This window comes from Erpetoichthys calabaricus, chromosome 2, assembly GCF_900747795.2.
Source record: "Erpetoichthys calabaricus chromosome 2, fErpCal1.3, whole genome shotgun sequence".
NCBI lineage: Eukaryota > Metazoa > Chordata > Cladistia > Polypteriformes > Polypteridae > Erpetoichthys > Erpetoichthys calabaricus.
Window position 1 is genome coordinate 89,812,278 of NC_041395.2, and position 27,036 is coordinate 89,839,313.

General features: G+C 35.3%; 1 protein-coding gene across 5 annotated transcripts in view; it reads right to left on the reverse strand.

The window, feature by feature from the left end:
- Positions 1 to 2,136: 2,136 nt before the first annotated feature.
- Positions 2,137 to 27,036, reverse strand: part of adam15 (ADAM metallopeptidase domain 15) — an 89,657-nt gene continuing 64,757 nt past the window's right edge. Inside the window, exons 19-25 of one of the 5 annotated variants that reach the window (XM_028794086.2) lie at positions 25,468 to 25,624; positions 24,288 to 24,356; positions 19,013 to 19,118; positions 14,749 to 14,814; positions 10,692 to 10,763; positions 4,673 to 4,821; positions 2,137 to 3,190 (exon numbers count right to left, since the gene is read on the reverse strand). In XM_028794086.2, coding sequence (XP_028649919.2) covers positions 3,121 to 3,190; positions 4,673 to 4,821; positions 10,692 to 10,763; positions 14,749 to 14,814; positions 19,013 to 19,118; positions 24,288 to 24,356; positions 25,468 to 25,624 — 689 coding nt within the window. In that variant the 3' untranslated portion in view covers positions 2,137 to 3,120. The remainder of the gene's footprint in view (positions 3,191 to 4,672; positions 4,822 to 10,691; positions 10,764 to 14,748; positions 14,815 to 19,012; positions 19,119 to 24,287; positions 24,357 to 25,467; positions 25,625 to 27,036) is intronic. The other 4 variants (XM_028794088.2, XM_028794087.2, XM_028794089.2 and 1 more) reach the window with 4 other exon arrangements.

Here is a 27,036-nt window from a genome sequence, read left to right on the forward strand (position 1 = left end):
TCAGTGTCGTCTGCATCACACTAATGGTCAGGATCTTGCAAACAATTAAGAGAGCAAATTTCACAGGAAAAGATTAATTAAAAAGAAAATGTGTTGAGGAATGGTGAATCTAAATCTAAATGCAAATATCATGTTAAAGAGTATTTTTCTGAATGCACAATACAAAAAGAAAAAGAGTGATCTAATTAAACAATTGGATTAATTACACATATTAGTAACTACCTGATTTGTGGAAGGGCAGCACAGTGGTGCAGTGCTGGGTAGTAAGGAGACCTGGGTTCTCTTCCCGGGTCCTCCCTGCATGGAGTTTGCATGTTTTCCCTGTGTTTGTGTGGGTTTCCTCTGGGTGCTCCAGTTTCCTCCCACAAAGACATGCAGGTTAGGTGCATTGGTGATCCTAAATTGTGCTTGGTGTGTGTGCCCAATGGTGGGTTGGCGCCCTGCCTGGGACTTATTCCTGCCTTGGACCCTGTGCTGGCTGGGATTGGCTCCAGCTGACACCCGTGACCCTGTGTTGGGATATAGTGGGTTGGAAATTGACTAACTGACTGATTTGTGGAACTGTTTGGTATGAAAACCTTTAACCACAGTGATAACCCAAGACTGAAGTTGAGAACCACTGCACTACGTTTCAAGCATTCCTTCCCTTTTCCTGAAAACTTCTCACTAAAGGCCAGTGTCTCTGCATTATTGCTGGACACTGCTAGATTGTGATTCTTTTACTTCACAGCCACCAATAAGTTTTCTATAACAATTCCGAAACTGCCTGATCATCTTCCTTCTATGCATTCCATAACTTTTTCAGTGTCCAAGGTTTTGCTTTAGGCACAGCTTTCACCATAGCCTTTTCTGAATATTGGTAACCAGCTCTGGCTCCAGTCCAAAATGGGAAGGATGCATCTCATCCACCTCATTTTGTAAAGTCCTAGAAATCTAACAAGTAATAGCATACCTGGCAGAGTGGCTTAGCCTGGTTAAATGACTCCTTGAAACCCTGCCTAACAGTACCCATCAGATGACTCAGGTGAACTATTCATAAACTGTTTTCCAATTGGGCTTCAATTTATTCTGATTGATTTGTTTACTATAATTCTCAAACTCTTATCCTAACCTGCGGCTCCTACTTTACATAAATATCCCCCTATGTCTGATTGTGAAGCTCCATTTATCATAAAATATAAATTGTGTCAAAAACACTCCTCTTTATGTTATTTCAGATCTATTTCTTAATATACAGACTGTCCTCTAGTCACGATATTGATGCAGACATTACCATGGTATTGGTCCTTCCTGTCAATCAACTCCTATGAACATCTGATCGTTGTTTTATATTCTAGCTTGACGGCCGGGCATTTTCAGTCACTTCCAATTTTCTTATACTTCATCTTGCATTTCTTTAAACTGAATTGTGCTTTTTTTAACTATGGACATCTTCTAATGATGTATATCATGAATTCTACATTCAAGTATGGCTACATTAAGAATTTAAATATTCTAGTATCTAAAATTAAATATTAAAATGCAAAATATTAACATGAGGAAAATGGATAAATAGTTGAACACACACACAAAACACAGTACAGCAAACACAGTACAGCATACACAACAGGGATTAGGAAGTTATGCTGTAGATGTCATTAACTCAGTTTTCCTTTTTGTATGTGTAGTATCCATCAAACCTGGAATAAATCAGACATAATAATGACATGATAAACAGTTTAAATATTCATTGAGCTAATTTCAACAGTGCTCTTTAATATTGGACACAGGTCTCCTGGTAGATTCAAACATTTTTAGTTGAAAGTGATGTCAAACTGAGGATAGATAATGTACACCCAGGATCTACTGATTTAGCCACCTTTATTTTACAGTATTGTCACATTGCATAGGTCCACCTTAAAAAATGTGCATACTCTAAAATGATTAAAAACACAAACATTTGGCATTAAACATTACAAAAGATGTCTTTGGAAAATGTCTTCTTTTTCAATGCAGGAGGCACTCATTGTTTGTGTTTCCTTCTGAAATAAAGTTTAACTGTTTAGAATTTATGTTGTTGACTTATTTGTAAAGAAAGATTAAAACAATCTTTTAATGCATCCGACATTTCTATTAAATATTGTGTAAACACTGTGCATATGGTCATCACATTTGCAGAGGAACACGTGCCATTTTAAGCTCAAAACCTTAGGACACTTTATTTTCTTGAATTCTAGTGATTAATGTTCTTTTATCCCTTAAGTTTCATTCTTCTAATAACTATCTAGACACATCTACAGTTCAGTAGTAGGTGGGGTTCTCTCCGCATTTATGCGGATTACAAAAAAGGAGCAACACTGTGCAGTTAATTATTAGCACTTAAAAAGTGTTGCTCGTAAGTATATACCCAATGAAAAATAAGAGATTTCGGTGTTAGAATGAATTACCTTTCTTTATGGTGTATTTACACTTAAAGTAAGGTGACTCCTGTAATTAAAAACAGAAGAGGTTCACTGTCCATTTCCAAGCCTCATATGTCACTTCAAAAAGTTGAAAGATAGTCTTTCATTTGTAGACGGAATCCCCAAAATCTGTTTTTGTCCAGACACCAGTCAGTGCAAATAAAATGAACCAGTGCATAATAGTTATTCGAAAGGTTGTATAAAGCTTGTCATTTTTAATGAATATTGCTCAAACAACTTCTAAAAGGTCATATTTGAAGTTCAAAATGTAATGAACCAAAAGTAGTTCATTTCAAAAAAAGCTTTGAAGAAAATGAAGCAGATTACTTGCTTGTAGTTTTAAAAGTTGGGAAGACATTCAAAGTGTATCTTGACCATGCCAGCTGGACAAAACCCTTGCAGATCTGATGAGGCTTTATGAGCATCTTGCAGACAAGCACGAGCAATTTCTCCCATAATATAATCGAGTCATTTTGAGCACCAGAACTTTAAACTCGCTGCTGATCTGACATATTCCATGTGTTGCTGTTACAGACAAAATTCAGCTGTGGCGAACACAAGACAAATTGACATGTGTATAGTTTTTTTTTTTCTGAAGGCAGCATGTTCAGGCCCATGGTGCGAAGTCAGTCACCTGAGATTCTTAAGTTAGCAAGTCCTTATTGGTAGACACTTGAGTTCACACAAAAACACCTGGCTCACTAGTTGTAGGGTGAGAGTCTCGTGTTGAAGGTGGGGGAGGAGCACGTCTGGAGAGACAGAAAGAAAAGTAACAGGTGTCACTTAGGGTTAGACAAGTTTAATATTTGTTTTTTTGCATTAACCAACATATATCCATCTTTCACCATTATAGAATGAGGAAAAGGTAAGATTTTGCAATATGTTTTGTAACAATGGTTTATTTTATTATAGCAAAAAGATCTAGATCACCATGTATGCAGTGAGAAGACAAAGCAAAAGATCTGCTCTCCTAAGTACTGTATATCGCCTTGCTAAACAGTTCTGAAAACCACTACAGAGTGCCCACTTTTAAGAACCGAGACGCTTACTATTTTTGTACATTTCATACTAAATACAGAGAGAATGAATCTTGTACTGACTTCAACGATAAATGCTTGGGAAGAAATTCTCCATAAGACATAAACCAGTGGGGGATACCTATTGCCAGCATGAGAATTAGCACAATTATATTTCCTAGCATTTCCTCAAAAATGAGAACCAAATTCAGTGAGGCTGCAAAAATGTCACTCTTGCAGTGTTTTACTTCTTACATTTTATTAAAAGTATGTAAAATTACTAAGTTTCATGTTTTTGAATAGTTTATATAATTACTGTACAATGACAGATATGGAATATCAGATGCTGTGTGAGGTTTCAGTGAAAGGAAAAGTGTATATGCCACACAATTCTGTCTTAAACATGTCATGGACTGTCACAAAAAGCAGATGAATGCTAATACATACGCTGTGTTTACAAGGCATACTTTTCTAAAAAGTTTAAAGCCACTTAAAAATTCTGGAAGTGAATGTGATAAACTCTTTAGGTGTCTGCACAGCTTGGCTAGCATTTCCTTATTTTCCCATGGACAGAGAACTGTTCAAGTGTCAGAAATGAAAACTGGAGCAACTAGTATGGTGAAATGGTTTTATTGTTCCCCATATGTTTAGCTAAATATTGAAAATCATAACACTGTAACTAACACTGGCATTACATGTTTAAAAGGACATGCGGATGTGGACATATTCTTGCCCAAGGGATACAGAAATCACTCTTTCATTCAGAAAGACTGCAGGATGTACCCAATCCCTGTGTTACTGATTAGCTGGGATAGCTGAAACAAAGTAGAATGGTTGGAGCAAGAATATGGACATTGGTCGATGATGCAATGAAAGAAAAAAGGTGTTAGTGACTGATGAATGGCCTCTGCGCTAAGTCAATAAGGCATTACTTCAATACAACGTTGTCAAAATGCTTTACAAACTTAATTATGCTTCTCTTCATACACTACTCATACAGATATATATAAAAAAAACATTTTTAAGTGTAGGTTTACTCTTTGATTTACCTGTACTAAATGCTGTGCTATCTTTTAATATGCAGAGATCATTTTTTTCAAACAAATGCAATTGATTAGAGGATTTTTACATCAAGAAACTCATCACATATTATTCTTTAGCAACATACTTTAAGAAAAAATACAGAAATAGACAAATGCTTTTTTCCTAACTAACCTTGCAGGTACAAGACCTGCACTGGCGCCATTGGCAGGAACTGCATTCATGTCAGGTTCACATTGTAGAGTTGTTCCAGAAAGTGGGCGGCTTGGAGGATCAGATGGCAGAGGTTTCTGTGGTGGTGGTGGACGAGTATGTATATTCATCTGCAAGTAGGCAGAAGGCATTTTGTAACTAAAGAGATGAATTAAAATTATTAAAGCCATCCCAAACCCAATGGTATAACACAATACATGTGTTTTTCAACAGATTTCAAGTACAACTCTAAGAAGGTGTCACCTCTGAGTTTCAACACACTGTACAGAATGGAATAATCAGGACAGTGAATTTATATAAGCAGGCAAATACTGGGTAAAGGAGGCAGTGTAGGTTACCTTTTCACGATGAAAAAATAACTATTAAAAGTCATGATAAATAAAGCCATTAATCTGACGATACAGCAACATTAAAACATTCCACTCTTATTCCAGGATAGAATGAGCAATTAAGAAGAATCACGGGAATGACATGCATCACTCAGTTCTGAAATTAAACACTGCAATTTTGAGCATGTGAGGTGTAATAAATGACATGCAGAATTTTCTGTTCCATCACCATATGCACACTCTCTGTGTACTGTAGAGCATTGGTTCACCTTTTTGATGCATGGGATTCTTCCACTTTAATATACTATTTTGAATTAGTCAGTTTTATTTACGGAGTATGTTATTAAGTAATTTTTTCGGATTCCATTCTGCATTGCTTTCTGTGCCTCTCTGATCCTTAAAGGGGCTATACTGCTATGAAATAAGTTGATTAGATTTTTTTTACTGATCTTGCCAATATGTTATATAGATTTCTTTCAGATCTATTTTGGGTTTCGAAATATGGAGATTGCAGCTTTAATGTTCAGTTGTGGTTATAAAATATTGGTTTTTTTTATGTGTCATGATTTGTGGAGTGCTTGTCACATTGCTATGGCCTCCAAAAAGTTAAATCAGCCCTTAAGTAGGACAAGAGCACTGGTACCCAATCCTAGAGCCAATCAATGGGGTGATATTTGATGGTGTGCATTGCATCAGTTTGCAGTCAAGTGTGAATCATTTTAGATAAGAATCAGCACCTACAAATCTGAGTCTGTGGTTTTGTGGAAAATGAATGGCTTATTCTGTACAGGTGATTGGAAAGCAGTTTTCACCTATAGTTTAGAACTTTTAGTACTGATCAAAAACTATGTTTCTAAGTGTTTCTCCATGATTGTGCAAGGATTCTGACAATACAGAAGGACTTTAGGATTCCTCCAAAGCAACAGCAACAGTAGTGGGTGTTTGAATATGCACCTCCTCCAGTGGATGTAACAGATACAGCCCACTTGGGAGAACATTTAGCAGCAGAATTTTGAGATGCTGGTTGGTCAGTATTTTTTGTTTTGCACTGGAGTGTCAGCGAGATCCCTAGAAAATATATGCAACTGTAGGTGAGTTCAGGAAAGCCTTTGGAACTCTGACTATAATCATCTCACCCTAGATCTATGAACATGGAGAGAAAACAATTGTGATGATAATGATAAAATATTTAATGAAGATTTACCTCATGTGTGTTTTTCATGTACTAAAGTACAGTACTCTTGAACCGTCTAATTTTTTATTCTTAGTTAATAAAATATTTAACAAATAATTTTTTTCAATGAGAACCAGCAACTTTAGAGAACCACTAATGTATGTAAAGCTGACAGGGTACATAAATTCTGCAGACTGCATAAGCAATCCTCTTAAATAAAACCCCTGTGTGCGTCCATGTGTCCGTGTCTTCTGGTGAAGTGCGCATGCGCAGGGCACTCTTCAACGCATATTATGGACAAGGCGGAAGTACAGGGAAGGGCAGAATGAGTGGCAGAGTCACCGGCCTCTAGCAGATGCTTCAAAGGCCGCCTGACGCGTCACACAAGACAGAGGGGGCGGGACCTATAAAATATCGCACGGCAGATCCAATCGGATTTTGGTAAATGAGTTAAGACCTAAAACATAAGGCGCGAAAAATCCAATCGGGTACTGAGACGCGAAGACCAGCTTCCCCAAAGAGGTGGGATTAATGTTTGTTGTTGTGCAAGTGTTCACTCTGAGGATGTCAGATTTGCGTTTAAGAATCTTGGCCCAGTAAAGTGTCAGTCATTGAAGGGGTTTTCCTAAATATACGAATTTTCATGATATTACAATAGGATGACTTTTAAAAGTAGATTTATTTTCGCGCACATAAAATCCGTTGCTGGGGAGATGCCACACGTACAATAATCAGCTGCACGCCAGCACAGATTAAAATACTTGCAGGGGAACTGCACAGTACTTGCTGGAGAGACGGCACAGGCATGATTATCAGCTGCACGCCACACATTACATCAGCTGCTGGGGAGACTCTGCTGATTGCCACTGTTGTGACAGAAAATTAAACACATATTACGGACATCAAAGCCAGTATTACTGTCTGAGAAAATTACAGGCATTTTACAGAAATACAAACCAGTATTGCTGCGAGAGAAAATTAAAGGCACACAATACAGTGACGCATATTACAGCCACATACAAGCCAGAATTACTGTAACAGAAAATATTACGGACATACAAACCTATATCACTGTGACAATCTACTAACAACATGCCACCCAAAAAAAAGGACACATCAAGTAGGACAAAAGACACAGACAATCAAATCCTATATAAGCAACATCTCCTGGAAGAACGGTCAGCTCAGCAAGTAAACATCAACAAAAGAAAGGCTCAAAGACAAAGAAAAATATGAGCAAATAGATCGATTTAAGAAAAAGAAAATGAGCGTCAGAAAAAAGCTAAAAACAGAAACACTCAGAACAGCAAATAAATCTATAGAAGAACAGGAAAATGAGCGTAAAAAAATTTTTATATGCCAAAACACACAGAGCTAAGACAGCAAGTCTTACTGCGGATGAACAAAAATCACTGCATCAGCAACAAGCTAAAATAAACAGAGGCAGGATAAGAGATCTTCAGACAGACACAACACATCAATCAACAGCCACAGAGGAAAGGATAAATATAATATTAATTATAGTTACTGTATTGTCATATACGTTTCTATTTTATTTTTATTATTATTTTACTTTAGGCTTCTTGCAAAAATATTAAGGTCCCTTTCCATTTAATATAGACTGTTCCTACTAATGTTTATGCACTACTGTTCTAGCGCCCATTATTGTAACGGCTTAATGTCTAGTGTTATAATAATATAAGATGTAGGATATTATCAAACCTATGTGCATTGGAAGATAACGGCCTGATATCCATCCACATTTAATAACACACTTCAAAATCAGTGATACCTCCCATATCCTGGTCTTTTGTAGAATTCAAAAACAAAGTAGTATTCCTCAAGAATGATCAGATAAAAAAAGAAAAGCACACCTGTAGCTGGACAAAAGGAAATCTATACTATGAGAGAAGGAAACATCAAATATTTTAAATGATACTTTATCTTACTGTTTGGTTCAAGACGCAAATAAAACGTCTGGAGAATAGAACAATTATCATAGCTTGAATTAATGTTAAATGTGAAAAGCTCCATAAAAAGGTTTGGTACTACTAAAGTTTTGTAGAAATACAAAGGCCTTGCTAACAGGTGTTTGTTGGAGTTTTTGAGATTCCAACAAACTGAAACGACTGCTTCCTTCTGGGCAAATATTATCCAGATAAGCAAACGCCACCAAATTGTGACACCCTTAGGCTCACATGGTTGCATGATCACCTACATTGAATATGTTAGCCTATCATATACGCAAAATAAAACCATTTGATTGTATTATGGACACAGAAACATAGAAACTTCAGGAAATAAAGATATAGTCAAAGGTCAACTTTTCAAATTCTGGAACTGCCTTCTAGCTCGATATCTGGAGAATTCATGACATTATCATAATTTAATATGACACACTCAATTTAAATGACACACTCTTTCACTGCCATCTGCCTCTTCATAAATGTTTAAGACAAAAGATATTTTCCTGGCCTCCTATTAGCCAAGGCATTATAATGGATGGAATTGTCATATACGGGATAAGTAATAAGTCTTGTTATTTCTTGAAGCCTCAGATAATCTTTCACAGAACAAAATACTTCATAGTACAGAATTATTTTTTTTTCCTAATGTCTCAGACATTTCAACATGCTCTCCTTCATAATCAGAGTCCCCCTGCTATGGAAACTTGTGATGCCACACCTTTTCACTTGATACAGTTCATATGGATTTCTGGGAAAAGGTCTCAGAGAAACATGGCTGCCAATGACAAGCTTGATATTGGCATGTTGTTTGATGCAAAAAAAAGAGATTTTCTCTCCACTTTTTATCAAAATGAAATGCAAAGAAAAAATGATTAGGTAAATATTGTCTTCTGTAAATACAACAGACCACAGAATATTATCTCTGGATGAGATAGTATTAAAATTGTTTTAGTTTTGCATGAAAAAATACCATAAGAATTTTGGGTGATGTAAGAACTGTAAAAGGGAGTAACAAAATCACCTCTGAATTCTCCCAATATTAAAATACCACTTTGAAAGTTATATGAATGAAGCCTCCCATTTCTAATACAGCACATGAATGTAACAATACAAAAAGAAAAACTGTCAGAACCAGAGTTTAGACATTGATTATAACTCAATGAACAGAAATGTATGTAGTATCTCAATCAGCATATGCTCCCCAGGATGTAAGCTGGTTTCTCAGGAAGGTTTAAGAGCACAAGTAAAGACCTGATCAATAAAAGACAGTTCTCCACCAATTTTGAGAATAAGCCTTATTGGAAGTTATACCATGTGGGAACGACTTCCAAAAAAATCCATGTGGAAGGTAAGATGTTTCTGGGAACTTATATTGTAGGCCAGGGATGAATATAACCTTTGGGTACCAGACCTGAGATATGGAACACTACTAGAGGAGAGAGTGCCTGCTTTGCAAAATTGAAACATTTGGACAAGCTTAATGAGCTCTTTAGTAACAATGGTATGAGAAGAACAGCTGCAGAACCTTTATTGATGCCTACCAATTTAAAAGAAAACATTGTGACTAGGAGCTGAAGAATGCATTCCTTCACACTTTCCAAATTGGCTCTGGCGCTTAAAATGAATCTGAACACAGATACTGTATATTCCAGGGTCCTGTTAATGTTCTTTGAATCTGTAGGTTAGCAAAGACTTAATAAGGCAGTGTAACAAGGAAACAAGTATTGTTGCATGAAGAGGTGAGGTGTGTAAGCAACATTTGTTGCTTTCTTTTTTGCTGTGAAATACCTTTAATCCATATGCATTAACATAAAAGAAGTTAAGACAGAGATTCTGTACTTAATGTAATTGTTGCTTAGAATAAATGCATCTACTAAATAAAGTACAATAATGACCTTTTTAGTTTATAATTTAGTCTCATGGACAATTACACTGTCAAGTCTAATCTCAGATATGGTCAATTTATACTGCTTTTGCAGAGAATACTAACAAGAGAAATTTATGAAAGAGCAATTTGAAAGACATTAACATAAAGGTACCCACATTTTAAATATAATACAAGAATTTGTTCAATAGGACTGGACAATCAGGAACAAAAGTTATTCAAGGAACTGCAACTGGAGTTATTTAGTTTTTTAGTTAACCATTGTCATTAAAAAATGTAATGATATGGCTGTATACATATTACTTTTTTATTTTTTCCTTTTTTCCCCTCAGAACTATTGCACTTCTTTGTATTTATTTTTTGTTACCATGCTATGAATTTTTAAAGTAATAAAAAGATGATCATTAATTAACCACTTGTGTTAAAAGGCACCATTTAAACAGAGAGTCAAACCGAAAATCTCAATCAGAACAAAAAACCCAAAACCCCAAAATCTCAATCAGAACAAAAAACCCAAAACCCCAAAATCTCAATCAGAACATCAAGGTTTAATTTATTGGGACGATACGACAAAGCTGCAGGCACCAGTCATTTCAGGCAGGGAGTGACGAGATGTAACAGATACCTGGCTGTCTTTGCTGACAGGGTCAGGTGGCAGCAGCTTGCTGGGAGGGGCAGGTCTGACAGGAACTTCAGGCTAAAAAACCAAACAGGTCAAATAAACAAGAACAGTACTGTGGGACACAAAGAAAGCGTATGTTACAGGTTTCAGCTGGAGGTGCTATTATAATCTACATACTGAAAACATTTGGCTCTATGGAAACTAATAGTTTAAAAACACATTTGTTACAAAACATATACTAAAGTGCCACAGGTATAGTTCTCCACATCTGTCTTTGGACAATTAGTAGAATACCAATGAACTGAACCTTGGCCTTCTAAATTGCCCATGTTCTTCATATTAGGATGCTCAAAAAAATGGTCACCACTCAATACTGTTAATTATAAACAACAGGCTGGGTCCTCAGTTGTCAACAGTGTGTATATTCAAATCTTTGAACATTTATTACCTGGGCAAATTTTTCCAAAGCATGACATTTCGGTTGAAATAAAATTTTCAAATACTTAATCTAGTTCAGGGACATGTTAGACAGAAGCCTATTCTGCCAGCACTGGGCACTTGCATAAACATGGTAGCAGTCCACTGTAAGACTCATTCACACAGGCATCTAGACTAACACGGGGGTCAACTCTGCACTGCCAAATAACTTAAGATGTACCTCTTGGGGATTTTGAAGGAAAAATAAAGCAGACTGTAGATATGGGATGAACATGTAACTCCTCACACACAAGAATAACAACATGTAATTTGAATCCAAGTTGTTCGAGGCTGCAGTATTAACCACTACGCCACTGTACCACCCTATTTTATCGAAAATATAACTAAATCAATCGGAATCACTGACCGCATCTATGTGCTTACCATACAGGTACTATACTGTAAATAAGGACTTCACTAAGACAGCAAAACTGAAAACTCTGAGGCCACCATTGGCTCACATTATCATTTCAATGAAAGGTGTAGCTCTTCATGGTGCTGCAATGTGTTTTTTTAACAGATTTACAAAGATAAAACTACATACCCTGTATCTATGGTTTATAACAAGTTTATAAATAATGATTGTTTCATCCAAAATCGAAACACCACTGCATTGAATCCTCTAAGACTAAATAAATAAAGATCTATTTAAAAATATTTATGTTAGGCAGAATGCCCAGTGGGATCTGCGTGGTCTTTTACCCTGGAACCCCTACAGGTTTTGTTTTTTTTTTCTTCTTCAGGTTAACTTTAGGTTTTTAAATTTTTTTTCTGTGTACTTATCATTGGAGTCATTATCATTGGAGTATCACTTAGAGACTTAAAACAAGAATTCTATGTTTAAGGATTCTTTTTTTCTTAATTATATATCCATCTTATGTAATTGTACATTATTTGTTTTTTGTATATGATTTATGCATTATTATTCTTATTTAATTTTGTTTTTCTTTACATGTAACTACAGCTTTGACATCTTATTAATCTTTGAGCTATATCCTTTGAATAAAAATGTGCTATAGAAATAAATGTTGATGTATTTGTTTTTGTATTAGTTAATGTAACGTCTGTTCCAATGGGTTATATCCTTTTTTAGCTCAACTAATCAGATTAAAATTTAATTAATCCAAATCTCTGTCACACCATTCTTCAGATATACAGTATATATCATTAAAAACAATTTCAATTTGTTCATTTAATCAATAGAAATGTTTAACCGAAAAAGTTATATTAAGAGGTGTGATGGATGGCCAGCCAAATATTCTGTCCCACACCTCCAGGCCGCCAGATGGAGCCCTCCCAGCAGCATGGAAGTTCCCCAAATTCCAGCAGGGCCTTATGGACCTTGTAGTTTTTATAAACAGCCCTGCTGGATACCATGGGGACCACCAGGAGCCGCTGTAGGGAGGCTTGCAGAGTGCTACGTGCCCTATAACCCGGAAGTGCGTCCTGATCACATGACCGGAAGGAACAACGTGCTTCTGGGGCAAAGAAAAGGACTTTTTACCTGACCCGGAAGTGATAGCGAATCATGGACTGTAGGGTTGGAACCACTTCCGGGTCAGGTGATATAAAAGGACTGTGGGAAAGCCCAGACACTGAGCTGAGCTGGGAGGAAGGGTCGCTAAGTGTCTGGGAGAAGAGGATTGAGTATTGAGTATTGATTATTGAGTGTTGTATGAGTAGTGTGGAGTGGAGGGTGCTTAGTGCACGTACTTATAATATCCATCCATCCATCCATTATCCAACCCGCTGAATCCGAATACAGGGTCACGGGGGTCTGCTGGAGCCAATCCCAGCCAACACAGGGCACAAGGCAGGGAACCAATCCTGGGCAGGGTGCCAACCCACTGTACTTATAATAAAAAAAAGAAAAGTTATACTTTTACCTGGTGTTTGGCGTGGTACCTAGGGTTCAAGGGAGCAATAGCACCCCCTACTGCTACAGAGGATGAAGATGTAACTAAAAAGAAATGGTGCTAAATAGGCTATTTTCAAAGAAAGACATATTTAGTTTGTGACAAAGAAAATTATACTCATTGCATACTATTAACATCTCAGTAAATGCACTGGGCCTGATCTGCGCAAAAAATTATAATCTATTTTAAAACAGAGGATCTTCTTAATTAATAGTTTTTAGGATATTAGTTAGTAGCACTGTGGTGATTAGGAGCTATGTCTATTGACCATCACAAGCAAAGACTTGTGATTTTTTTTATGTCTGTTACAAACTAATTGTAAACTGGAGCCAGTGGATTGCTACAAATATTGCAAGACTAAAAAGATTTGTTTTAGTGTATATAGTTCATTAGGTTCACCTTGATATATAAATAAACACTATCACTCAAAGAAGCATGCTTTAAGATAAGATTGTATTTACTAACAGGCATTTCTTTTAAGCTCCAAGGAAGTAGAGATGTAATGCATTATAATTTTGTGCACATGCATTAATTTAGCAGCATCTATACACACTGTTGATAAAGGAGGGACTTATAATTGTTTTTCGCTACTGAAGCTGGACAACCCTCATTGTCTTGGAATTGCTGAGTATGCTCCTAATTGCATTTGTTTTCACTTTCATGCTATAATACCTACCACTAAGGTATCAGGGAAATACTAACTAACTTAACTGTATGTCTTTGTACTGAGAAACAAATGACAACATAACAATGCTATTACAATATTGTAATTATGACTTTATTATTATGTAATTTTGTAAAACTGCTGTAATAACACCACAATCTTCTGCTCTCTGTACAAATAGGCTAGCATGAAACATATTACGGGGTGACTACAGTTTGATTTTAAACTAAGTCTTAAAATACTCAAATGACAATCAAAAACCACAGCATTATTTAAGGAGTATATATTGGTCATTAGTAGAAAAGAGTTTCCCCTCATACATTAACATTTAAAATGTAGTTTTAGCAAGTTTCTTAATTGAAAAAAATGTGCAAATATTAATTTTCACCACAAGAATGGTTTTGCTGTTTTGACCCTTATTAGAGGCTGCAAAACAGTAGGATCACTAGAAGAAAACGCAATTACTTATAAACACGACACATTTGGAACTGACAATCAAACCTTACATTTGTATGATGTAAGAGATACCTGTGGCTGCAGGTTTTCATTTCAAACAACTTACTAAATAAGTCTTTCTTTATGTCAGCTCTCTTGCTTTTTGTTATATATTAAGAAAGTGTACTCATATGCTTCCTTTGGCTTTTTATTACCACGCAAATAGATTAGAAATTATAGAGTTTAAAATAAAACAGACAGATCAATTCATATTCTATATTATATTAATGAGGAAGTGAAGGTTGCTACAGTGCAAATACTGTATCCATGTAGCACTCATATTCATACTGTACAGTAAGTGCTCAAGCAAGAAATACAAACATAATTTTTTTTTAAAGCTAGACAACCAATCCGAGATGGCATACTTTAATGAAATGAAGAAAGATAAAATTACTTTGCAAATTCTTCATTTTGAGAGAGGTTGAAATTAAATATGAAGTAGAACTCTATGCAGACTAGACATGATGTGTCCTAAAAATGGGTTGAATTCTCTGACTGTTAACATTACCTGGCTGGACCTCAGCACCGGATCTGGAGGTAGAGGCTTTGAAGGAGGAGCTGGTCTGCTAGATACCTGTTAGAGTAACAGAAAGAGACAAAGGCAAGAAGAGAGAAGGCGCAGCAGGGGTTAAATCATGCACGGCCACTTTTCTGTTGGCAAAATATAGTCCAAAGACAGGTTTGTGAGTCACAGAGTAGGACACATAAGATATTAAGTAGATATTAGGTTTAAAATAAAGTGCATTCCAAACTATAGGTTAACATATCTTTTAACTGTGATTAATTTGTGGTGTGAAGTACTCTGTACTCCCAGACTCAATTAAAGATGGGGACCACTGGGCCAGTGCTGATTGTTACATTCTAAGAAGAATTAAAGTAATTCATTCACATGAACATCTCTTCATATGAATATTACATTTAGAAAAGTGAATATGAAAATGCAATATCTCTTCTGAAGCAGCCATCTATTTGGCACATCCAAGAATGGGTTGTATCTGTTAGTCTAGTTTAATGTAATAAGATCAAGGCAGTCGGAAAATAGAGCATGCAAACTTGGAACTTACCATGCAGTCAATGAAGCAGAAGAATTTAAGAGTACCTTCTCAAATATAGTATTTTGGTCTGTTATAAATCTATACAGAAATTGTTAATGTACCTGCTCTCTAAATGTAGTCCTTTGCTTTGTCCACATCAGAGGGCTGGATTACAATCTGAATCCAATCCAACTGCTATTTCTCACTCAGGTTAATTGCAAACTGTACTCTGCAAAATGATCATTTGTAAATGTGGGTGAATATTAAGAAGAAAGGACTTCTCAATATCCATCCATCCACTCATTCATTTTCAAGCCTGCTTAATCCAATTCAGAGTTGTGGAGAGCCACAATTCCACCAACAGCCTTAGGCACAAAGTTGAATCCAATTTTAGATGAGAAAAAGTTGGGTTTAGAATAAAAACGGAGGTAAAACCACAAGGATACTTCTGAATGAGCAAACTGAGAATTTCAAAATACAGGAGAGACTGGTCTGGGATTCACCCTATCCATCCATTTAATTCTGTGCCTCTTCGGACATTACTTCATACAATAATCCTTAAATGACTGCTTACTCCCAGGGGATTCTCTGCCTCATTACTGAGCAGACATAAAGTGATAGCGTGCTGAAGCTGTGGTGTCTGAATAACTCTACATGTAAATACTGCAACACTTCACATCCCAACTATTTGGAAAGGTGATTACTGAAAAGTTAAATTCCTTATGCAGCATTTGATACAAGTTCACAAAAAATACAATATGTCCACACTAAAACATGCCAAAATGTCTTCTGTTCATATTTCAAGCATAAAATGGTTTACAAAATGAATGGAACCATAGAACATGGTCATTTTGCTGATTGATGATTTACTGATGGGTAAAAAGAAGTCTCAGGAGGGAATTCTTGACCCAACAATGTTTGAATTATAATATGAATTTTACAACTAACACATATTTTTATTTATAAAATGTATGGTGTTATATGGTGGTACTCCTGACGTTTCACTTAAAACTTTGAACCTGGAGATGTGTTTTAATCACTGCAACCTGATTGTACAACACTGTTTTTTAATAAAAAAACATAGAAAAATTCTAAATTAAGTAACCCCCCCATAATCTATAAAGTAAATGGAAAATCTAGAAAACAAAATGATAGATTAAACAGAAAATATGCTTGTCTGCATTTCAGATTTGATGACAATATGATTCTGGAATGACAGTAAACTTCTATAAATTCCAGGTATAGTTAACAAAGTTATTTGAAAGTATATCTATACAGGATGTTTATAAAGATAGTACAAGAGTCAGTACTTTGGCCATTGCTGAATAGGCAGCTCTTTAACAACTATAAAAAAGAGCCGCCTAACTCAAAAAATATTTTTCCTTCACTGTCTAATTTCAATCATTTCCACAAAACTGAGTTGTGTAAATTGTAAAAAAAAAATGTACTTATTATTGTCTCCTTAAATGACTTACACTCAGTTAACACAATGTGGTTAAGTTAGATCAAATACACTCCCTTATGTTCAACAAAATAAACTAACACAACCTCAACATTGTTTTATTTTACTGGATTTAATGTATGACCTAAATAGACTTACATAAAATATATATCACAGCATTTTGTCTTTACTTAGCTGCAGATAGTAATACTAATGAATTACATCTTGTGTAATATTCAAACTATATCAACACTGTTCAGTTTATTGAGTGAATAGTCATTCAATTATTACCACATAAGGTAATCAAGCTATATCTTGATTGATTGCATTTTTCATGCAATCTTAACATTGACAATATTGTTGCACTGGAAACAAAAAAAGGTGGTTGTCTGATGTAGGGTGTGCAACGTGTATCAAAAATTGTCAAATAAATCGTCTAAAACTAAATTAAATACATAATTTGAACAGCCCTAATAGTTCATTTTTTTGAGTGTACGTATTTACCTACCTTAGTTTGGGCACTGCTCTCACTGCACAGATTGCATTTGCGAAAGATTACACAGAGAAACTGACATTGCACCTCAGTATTGTCCAAATTAATTAATCTCATTTATATAGTCTAAGTAAAAAAACAATTTGTGGTTTCAATTTTTCCACATTGTAGAACTAATTATTTTCAATAATTTGCCTTGGGAGTTGATTCTGGTAGACACACACAGGTCCAAGGCAAAACCATCCAAAACAGATTTTGAGTGTCATAAGCAAATGAAATTAAACTCCTTTTGCACAGCTGCTGAGATCAGTCTCCATGACATAGGCATGAGCAGAACAATACCAAAGAGTGTTGGACTAGAACTGCTTAGGCTAAGATATTTCATCAAGAATTGAGAAAGACTGCTGCACAGATAGAAAGCATTCATCTGCAATTTTGTTGTATGCCAGAGATGTTATTTTACTGCTAAAGTAAATAGTCCGGATGTGAGGCCCCTGACAAATTTCCTCAAGAAACCTATCTTGGAGTGTCTCACATGCAGGGGAAACTGAAGCAGAGGATTTTACCTCTGAGCTCAAGTGAGGTACAAGGTGAAGCCAGCATTGTGAACATTTAGACAGTAACCAAGAAAGAGAAGAACATGTAGAGCAGCATTGTAGGAGCTGCCAGTTCCTATGCATGGCAGCAAGAATGTAGGCCAAGGAAGGAGACAGAAGGCTGCAGCAGTCCCATGATATCCTTACAAACTATCATCCTTCCCCCCCAGGGTTGATACAAAACAAATCCATATTCCTCCTATATTAAATCTACCTGTGGTAACTAAAATCCCAGAAAGCATATACTTCATTAATTGAGGTATTACTCCATTTGTCTTCCAAATTTTTAAATTGAGCTAAAATGCACTGAAAATTTCTTTCATTTACCAGGTAATTAACAGTATACTGACCGTCAATATTATAGTTTAAAAAATGTTTTATTTTCTGTGTTGAAAGCTATTATCAAAAAACGTCACTTCATTCTTCTTTCTAGGAATATGGAAGAAAATGGACAAAGAATACACAGCAACAATGTGCAGTGCTCGCTAGCATTGAAGCAATGAATTCTTGCTGTTCACATCATTCTTTTAGGTAGCTTGCTGTTCTTGGAAAGATGGCTTGTTGTTGGAATACATGTAACTTAGGCATTTTTATAGGTCTCCCTTCAGCTGGCTCTGAAGTTGTCCATTTGAATGATGAAATGCCAGCTCATATGGTTGGTGACTCATCATTTCTGTCATCCCCAGGATGTTGCAATTTGTCTGCACCATTTAAAAATGATAAACGTGCTCTGCCAAGAAGTAGTTTTTCATAAAGCAAGGTACCACCCAAGTTTGTCAACCTCCATATAACATCCCTACACTCATGCATTGGAATTTTTATTTTTTAATTTCCTATTTTAAAGTGTAAACAAACTAGACATTTACAGTACCTAATTTCCAAGTTGATGTACTTTAAGGGTGCAAATACTGTTGATTCTTGGTTTGCAAGGATGTTTACAGCCATAGAAATGAACGCTATGTATTCAAACATTTTCAAAGATTGGTTTTGATGTTGAATTGATTTCTATAGGGAATGATCCCTGCTTAAAATTATTAAAAGATTTTTTATAAGCAAGTGATATAAAAACAGCTTTTACACCAGACATGTTCAAGTGTTAGAATATTTCCTTAAATAAAAAAAAAAAAACATAATTCTCTCTTAATGTTTCTTTTTCAATGTCTGCACCATTTAAAGCTTTGTCGTCCTAACTCTTAAGTCTACCATACCTTATGAAATGGGGGTGTGAGGGGGATATCATTGTTCTGCATCCATTGATACCGGAGAGGCTGGACCTGTTCCCTGGTGCTGTTGTTCCAGTCTGATGCCATGGTTCTGCAACAAGACATACTTTTAAAATTTGGTGAAGAAGGGTACACTAGGCACAGCTAAACTCAGATGGAGCAAGACGTCTGCACATGATTCTCAGATAGGCAACAATGTTCAAAATGTAATGCAACCTAAAAGCAAAGCAAGTGGAGACTTCAAATTTGGTACAAAAATCAACAAGCTAAAAGCATGCAAGAGATTATTCTCATTCAAAGTATTGCCAAAATGCTAGTTACCAAAAGGCAAATTAATTCAGGTACTGGTTTTGATTTTGATGGGAGTCTGTAAAAAATCCCACTTGGGACAAATAAAGTTCTATCATATCTATCTAAATACAGGACACTTAATTTAAGTAACAATGTGATTCAGACACTATTTCTTAAATTCACTTGCACTTGAAGCTGCAGGTTATGATTCAAGTGCAGTTCAAGGGTAAAGAGAAGGCAATGCCAAAGTTTTCTTTAAGAATATTTAAAACATCCTTATAAAACTACATAATATTAAACAAGAATAAAGTATTTTTTAAGAAAGGACAATTTGCTATATTTGATGCTTGTTTCAATATAAGTTCTAGGATTGCCATGAGTTCTTTAATATTTTAGTAGATCATTATTATTATTCAAGATCAATGACAGCAAAAAAGTTGCAATATACTAAACTCTACTTATTGTATAAATGTATACTACTAATAAAAATATTATTAGATTACTGAATTTACTAACTGTCTTAAAACTTGTAACAACATTAATGAAGTTCATATATTATCAGTGGTTACTTTAAGACATGGTAAACTGCAGCAAGCTTTGCTGTGTTGCTTTGCTCGCTTACACTGACTATTAGCCATAAATGGTACAGCATAACATTAGAAGCTGCTAACTTGAGTGCCTTTTATTAATTTGTTGACATTCCAAATCAAAGTGTCTAGTGTGCATATCAATAGGAAGACAAATAGCTTTAATAGCTCAATGGGAAAACCACACAGTGATGCCATATAAAGCCTCAACACTACTCATGCTGGTACAGCTCTAAATCTTTAAAGCTGCTCTTGAAGTCCCCCTTGTTGTCTGACTAACAGCTATAAGAGCAAATTTAAACCTTTATAATGGAAAAGATACTGTACTCAGTAAGTTAGAAGTAAAATGGAAAAAAAAACAAGTGCAGCTTTAAAGGCCAACTCATAGATCTGGCTGCATGAAGTTTAAATCCCCGAAATTATATTAGCATACAGAAATGATAACAGCCACCAACCACCTACAGTAGCTACCACCACACACCAAGCAAAAGCACCAACCTCAAGTACAGAAGAGTGATTTTCGTTTAGATTTAGGCAAACAAAATCCTGTGGAGCAGTTGTCCCTAACACTGGAAGTCAAGCAACATTAATTGGGCTGAAGGCCAATTATAAACTCAAACTCAGAGTACTACTAAATACTATATACCCCTAAAAGGCATGGCAGAGTAGAGTTTTGCTGAACATCTAAAGATTTTCAATAGCTGAGTTAGTTTTACATTTTATTATTCTGTCTGATATATGTTCTACTTTTCATTTTAACTGAAGTAATATTACAATAGTACATTACAGTCAGTTTTATATATGTGTTTATATGTTTATGGAAACTATCAAGCTATGTTATTCTCTTCTGCCCTTCTGTTATTGTAATGTGTTCAGTGTACATCTGAAATGTTCCATTAATTTCTCCTTTGGTAAAACTACGCATCTACCAAATATATTATAGTAAGTTTTGAATAAATATAAGGTGCAGTGGTCAGTGCTCATTCACTGTGCGTGTGATGTTTATATGTTTCCCCCATGTACTGTATATGTAGGTTTTTCTCTGAATACTGCAGTTTTCCTCTTTTACCCCAAAGCCACACTTGCTAAGTTTAAAAGGAAAATCTAAAATAAATTTCAATGAAAGTGAGTCTAGGTATGTGTGAGTATGTTAACCGGCCCTGTGACAGAGTGGCATCCAAGGGTGGTTTGTGCTCAATGATGCTTCATTCCCCAGTGACCCTGAGTTATCTTAGGCATCTTTATTAATACCGTGTTATTTATTACATTTTGTAGGTGTATATATAATATAACATGTACTAGTATGTAAATGTGGTTCTGCAGTTAGTTCTACTAAATCACAAGGGCACGTGTTTGATTCCCAGCGGTCACTGTTTGTGTGGACTTCATATGCCACTCTCATATCAGTGTAGATTTAGTACAGGTACTATAGTTTCTTCCTATATACTGAAAACGTGAAATTTAGTTTAAGTGGTGAGAATAACTTGGGTTGCTATTGTATTGGATTGTATCTCACCCTGAGATGGTTTCCACAATGTGTCTGATGATGCCAGGGTAAGCTCTGGTCTTCACAACCAAGTTATTTAAAGAAATCATGTTCATTTAGATGATGCTAATAATGTGAAAACAGGTTTTTTAGCTAGAGCTTAATATAAGTGGCGCTAATACACCATCCATGGTTCCATAAAGAGTGGACACAATGATGCTTGAAGCATTTTTGTAGTAACTACTAAATTATATTCAGGAAGTACTTATTCTTCAACAATGACACCTACAAAATTAGCCTAACCATGAAAGCAACCTGTCAGTAAGCCAAATAATCTTTGGCTCTTATAAAGGAATTTTTTCTTTATTATTACATAACAATCATTTTTTGTGTCAATTGATAGTATGGATAAAAGCATACTGCCGGAACTTATGATTTATTAAAGACTAAACATCTTGAGCATGTATAAATACCATAAAGAATTTGTACATATAAAGAAAAAATATATATATTTGTTAGAACTGTATAGATCCTGGCAATTTCTTGAAGAGCAAGAAGACATTTGCAGTCAGAGTAGTTAACTGAACAAATGAAATCCACTGCTACCATACCTTCTCAAGCACACCGTCCTAGAAATTACAGGGAAGAACTGAAAAATCTGAAGTGAGAAAAGGAAAATCACTACTACACAAAGACACAACACGTGTCTTAAACAGACCACATTACCTAGTGGCAAAGTAGTCAGACTTGAAACAATATGCTGTGGGCTCCAAATACCTCAAAAGAATGAAAAAATATCAAGCCGAAAAAGAAAGGCAGGGGTCACCAGTAAATTCCCAGAACAAGGTGTATCACCAGACAGCAACATTGTTTACTGTCATAGTCATGTCAGGTCAAGTAAAAATGGCCTTTATTTGGTCTGAGTGGTGTGTGTTCTAGGAAAGTGATCAAATAAGAAAACTCAATTGGAGCTGCTAAACAACATTCAGGGGGATATGCACATTAGGGACAAAAGGAAAAGACTGATTTTCTTCAGGAAGTAACACAGCCTCATCTGTCTGGGAAGGTGTCAAAAAATGGCACAATGTCTTGGGTTGATGTTGGTTGGAAGGTTCCTGCTTAAGGATTACATTGGCCATTGTAGAGGTCGTACCAATGAGACCGAATGAGACTCTGCTGAATACCAAGAAAGGCAGACAGCTTAGAAAAGGCCATGGTATAAATGGTAGAAATACACTGCATTTACACAACACCAGAAAAGGTTTTAATGGCCTTTTGAATGTGGACTCAACCTACAAAAGCAGCTTCAACAGAGGTTTTATAAGTCTATCCCACTCAAGGAGATATCTCACTTTTTGATGGGATGGTGGAATGGCTTAACAAATCATGAGAAAGAGTTCAAACTGAGGAAAAAAAATGTTTACTGAAGTAGGAAAGCTACCTTCAATAGATTACGGCATCTGCACACGTATGCCCACACATGGCTGCTAGGTGTATGTTGTTGGTATATCCCTTAAGTATCACCCCACATTATATGGAAGGAGTACTTGATAGACTGCTACCATTTCAGTTCTGCATTCTGGGCAACACTAAGGAATGGTACATTTTACGTTACTTATCTCTGTAATGTATGATGTGGTGATCAAATGAGGAGATTTGAATAGGCCTTCACTCTATAAAACAGAATGATTAGCTGACTGATTGAATTCATATTAACCTTTAGAATCTGTACATGTTCAAAATAAACTACTTGTGTGGGGGAAAAAAAGGGTAATTGAGAAGTCAAAGCCCCTTTGTAAACAATGTTTCAGTTAAAAAATAATAAATAAAAATCATAACAATAATATGCCTATAACTGAAACAACAATTCATTAAAAATGTGCACAGAAACAGAAGTGAAACCATAAATGCTGAAATGAATCCACTTGTTCTTACATGTGACTTGTGGCTGAGATATTTAAAGAAGCAGCTTCCATGAACTGCAGAAGCAGATATACATGCTCTTATAGTGGGAATTTATTATCCGGGGAGTGAGGGGTGAATCTAAAAGTCAAAAAATCTGCTGGAATTGGAATCATGGGTTATCAGAACCACATTTGAAAAAGAGTGAAAAAAATCATGTTTAAGGCAGTTACTACGCAGTAATGTCTATGAATTGCAGTAGACTACTTCTTGATAACAGATGTACTTGTAAATATATCACTAAATTGAAGAGTTGGCATTCCATTGCAAAGAACCGTAGCATATTCAGAACTGCCACCGTTACAGATAATTCCTAACTTTTAAGTAACAGCACTGATGTGAAATTATTTCACTTAACTACCGGTATCTCATTCTAACATAAGATAGACTGTTCTCTTTGGAGGTCTACAAAGTAAATGGCTAAAACATGCACTCACTGGTAGGGTCTATGGTAGAACCACAACCTAAGAGTGACTGTGCATAATATATATGAGTGTATATGTATGTACCCTGAAGGAAACCGTTACAACCAAGTCGCAGGTACAAAAAGATCCTTTATTTTCTCTATTACCTTTTCAAGACAGACTCTCCTTTCACAGTAGATTTATTCTTGCTCATTTTCCTTCTCTTCAGGTGAGCTTTGTGCCAATACCATTCTCCACTGCTTAACCATTTTAATGGCTTCCCATCCAGGAAAGGTCTCACTGACCGGGTTGTAGGTCTGCTCACACCCTCCACTAATACTGTATATGTTAAATACTTGTGTAGTACTTTGAGAATGTTCAATCATCAGCCCAGAATATAATAATAAAACATTTAGTCTCTGTTGCACATTTAAAAAGCTGCAAACTTAAAGCAGTCTTTCTCATTGCTAGAAGACCTTGATGTTGTGGACTACTGCTCTCTCCAAAAAGGCGCTAATCCTGTAGTTTACCGGTTTTCTTGGAGATCATCCACTGAGGTCACCTCTGTAAAATGGACGATGCAAGTTTCCCTCACTCTTCTGCTCATTAGGTAAAATGGAAATTAGTATGAGATTTTCCGCTGATACATTTGCATCTAAGCATAACTCATATTTAGAAAGTCAATTACTGACATCTTTAACAATACAATTCTCAAATTTAACTAAAGACATACAGTGCATTTTAATAATCTTTAACTGAATAATTTTTATTATTGTTTGCAAAAAACTAGCAGGTCTCAATTGTCTTATAATTCTAATTCTCTTATTATGACAGTCATCTTATTAATGATGCAAGTTAGATTATGTTTCTTTGTCATAATCAGGTCCTAGTAGAGCTTCCTATAATGGTGTCTTCCATTTTCCTCTTTCAATTTCTATTGTTTAAATTAAAATGAACCCACCTTCATAATGATCTATTATATATATATTTTTTTATTTCAGGAAGTCTTTACTTCCAATAAGTTATCATAACTTTTAACTGCCAAGACCCCACTAGGCATCATGCAATATGTTTTGAAAAGAAATTACACCAAATACATTGATTATCCAAATTAAAGATATTTCACTTAAATCCAACAATTATTTTAAAACAATTAAGTTAAATGCTTAATAGACTTAATGAAAACAGTCTTCTTTCTTTCTTTTGCATAATGTCCTATTAACACATGAAAACAGCACTAGGGGTACTTCTAGAAACATTTCTGGGAGGTACAGTAATGTATCATAGGAATGGGACATAACTGCTTTATGAATTATAAATACTTTAGTTCTTAATCTACCTGCATTATTTTTTCTTCTTTCTCATAGCCAAAAAAAGTGATCTGGTAATTACGTTTTATTCCTAGTTTGCATTCTTCTTGAATCTATATTATATAATTTACTTTTTCTTTGTTCCTTATTTTGCCTTATAATGTACAATTTCTTGTATTAGAAATGTGTTAGTTTTCATATACCCATTGGCACATTAGCCTGAATACAAAATCTAAATGCAAATTCTATTTCAATAACCAAAATGGAGTTTTTTCTGACAAACCAAATGTAGAGTTAAGAGGCTCTGTAAACCAGAGAGTTGTGTTAAGTGTTTTTAATCAATCAAGAAAAATGATTAAATGTTATATTTCCTATTTCACACAGAAAAGAAATTAAGTACCTGCTTTGTGGACGACTGGGCCCCTTTTGAAAGGCACTGCTTCCCCAGCAAATCTTTTCTTTTCGACGCCTATGCCAAACCAGCAAAAGGCACAGGACTGCTACTGGCAAGATGAACAAGAAAAACACAAGCAGAGTCACACTGCTCCGATGGTTTTCTGCATAAAGAAGGGGGAAAAGAAAAAAGAGAATGTTCTGTAGATTTCAGTTTGTTATATCCTGTTGTGCAATCTCACTCTGAGCACAATATCAACCCCTCACATGTAAAAAGATAAAGGAATTATTGTAATAGATGTCAAAGTAAAACCTTTATATTCATTAAAACTACTTAAATGAAATAGGTATTTAGCTTAATGATTAAATCTGTCGGCAAATTTTGCATGAATGTTTTTTAGTTTTCTTTTCTTGTGTAAGCATAATGGAATGAAAAAAGACATACTGTAATACAATATAACAAGGACATTTAAAAGTATTATTCAAGTGCAGAAGGCAGCTGGTCAAAATAAAGTTGAAGATCAATAAAATCAAAAGGAAGAAAGAGGTAAATGATCTTTGTAGCATTTGTAGATTTTTTTTCCAGCCTAACTGGTGTTTTTTTTCTGTTATTTCTATCCTCCTGGCCATTCAACCTTACCTTTTCCTTTGTTACCTTCTGTATAATATTATTGCCTAAACTTGTTTGTTTGTTTTATATTTATAGGTCCTTTTTATTTCAGTTTGTAAAGTACTTTGAGCTACATTGTTTGTATGAAAATGTGCTATATAAATAAATGTTGTTGTTGGAACTTAATAATACTGATCAGATAAGGGTATATTAATTTATGAACTACTGATTAAAGGTGTCATGGAAAAAGCTTAGCCAGTAGCTTGGCATTGCAATTCATCAGAGAATTTAGTCAGTAGTTTTGACATTCACGAAGAGCTCCTAGCCCGTATTTTTAAAAAAATGCAATCATGGCCAGATTATTTAAAGAATTCATTTTGATAGAGGTATTTTGTAGTATTTGTCATCTTAAAAAGTGACTTAGATACAGTAACTGATTCCAGAAAGTGAAGACAATTTTGTAAGGACAGTCTGAATTGTTTCTTTTATTAATGGATTTCAAAGTCTCCTCAAAGTTTAGGCTTTGAGATAGGTGTCTCTAAATTAAAATTAAGAAGAAAAAGAAAAAGGGTTGGAATTTTGTAGAAAACAGTTCTAAGCAGGAAAAAATGTTAATTTTAATAAGTGTATTGGTAAGGAGCCTTGATTTGGTTTTAATGGCTGAAGGTCTAAGTGCCAAGAATTTGCTGGGATTAACAGTCTACACTTAGAAAGAGAAGTGAATGCCATTCTGATCTGGTTGAAGCAATTAATACTGTGTGAACAAGATACACCTACCAAGGGCACATGCTCCTCTAATGGTGAGGGATAACATTTAAGTTCAGTAATCTTGAATAAGACAAGGAAACTAATCATGGAGTCTCATATTTTGCCTTTAACAAGCAGCCAAACCAATATAGGATAATACATAGAGCAGAAATGTATAAGAAACTATTTTTATTTGGAAAACTTTTCCAACAAATACCT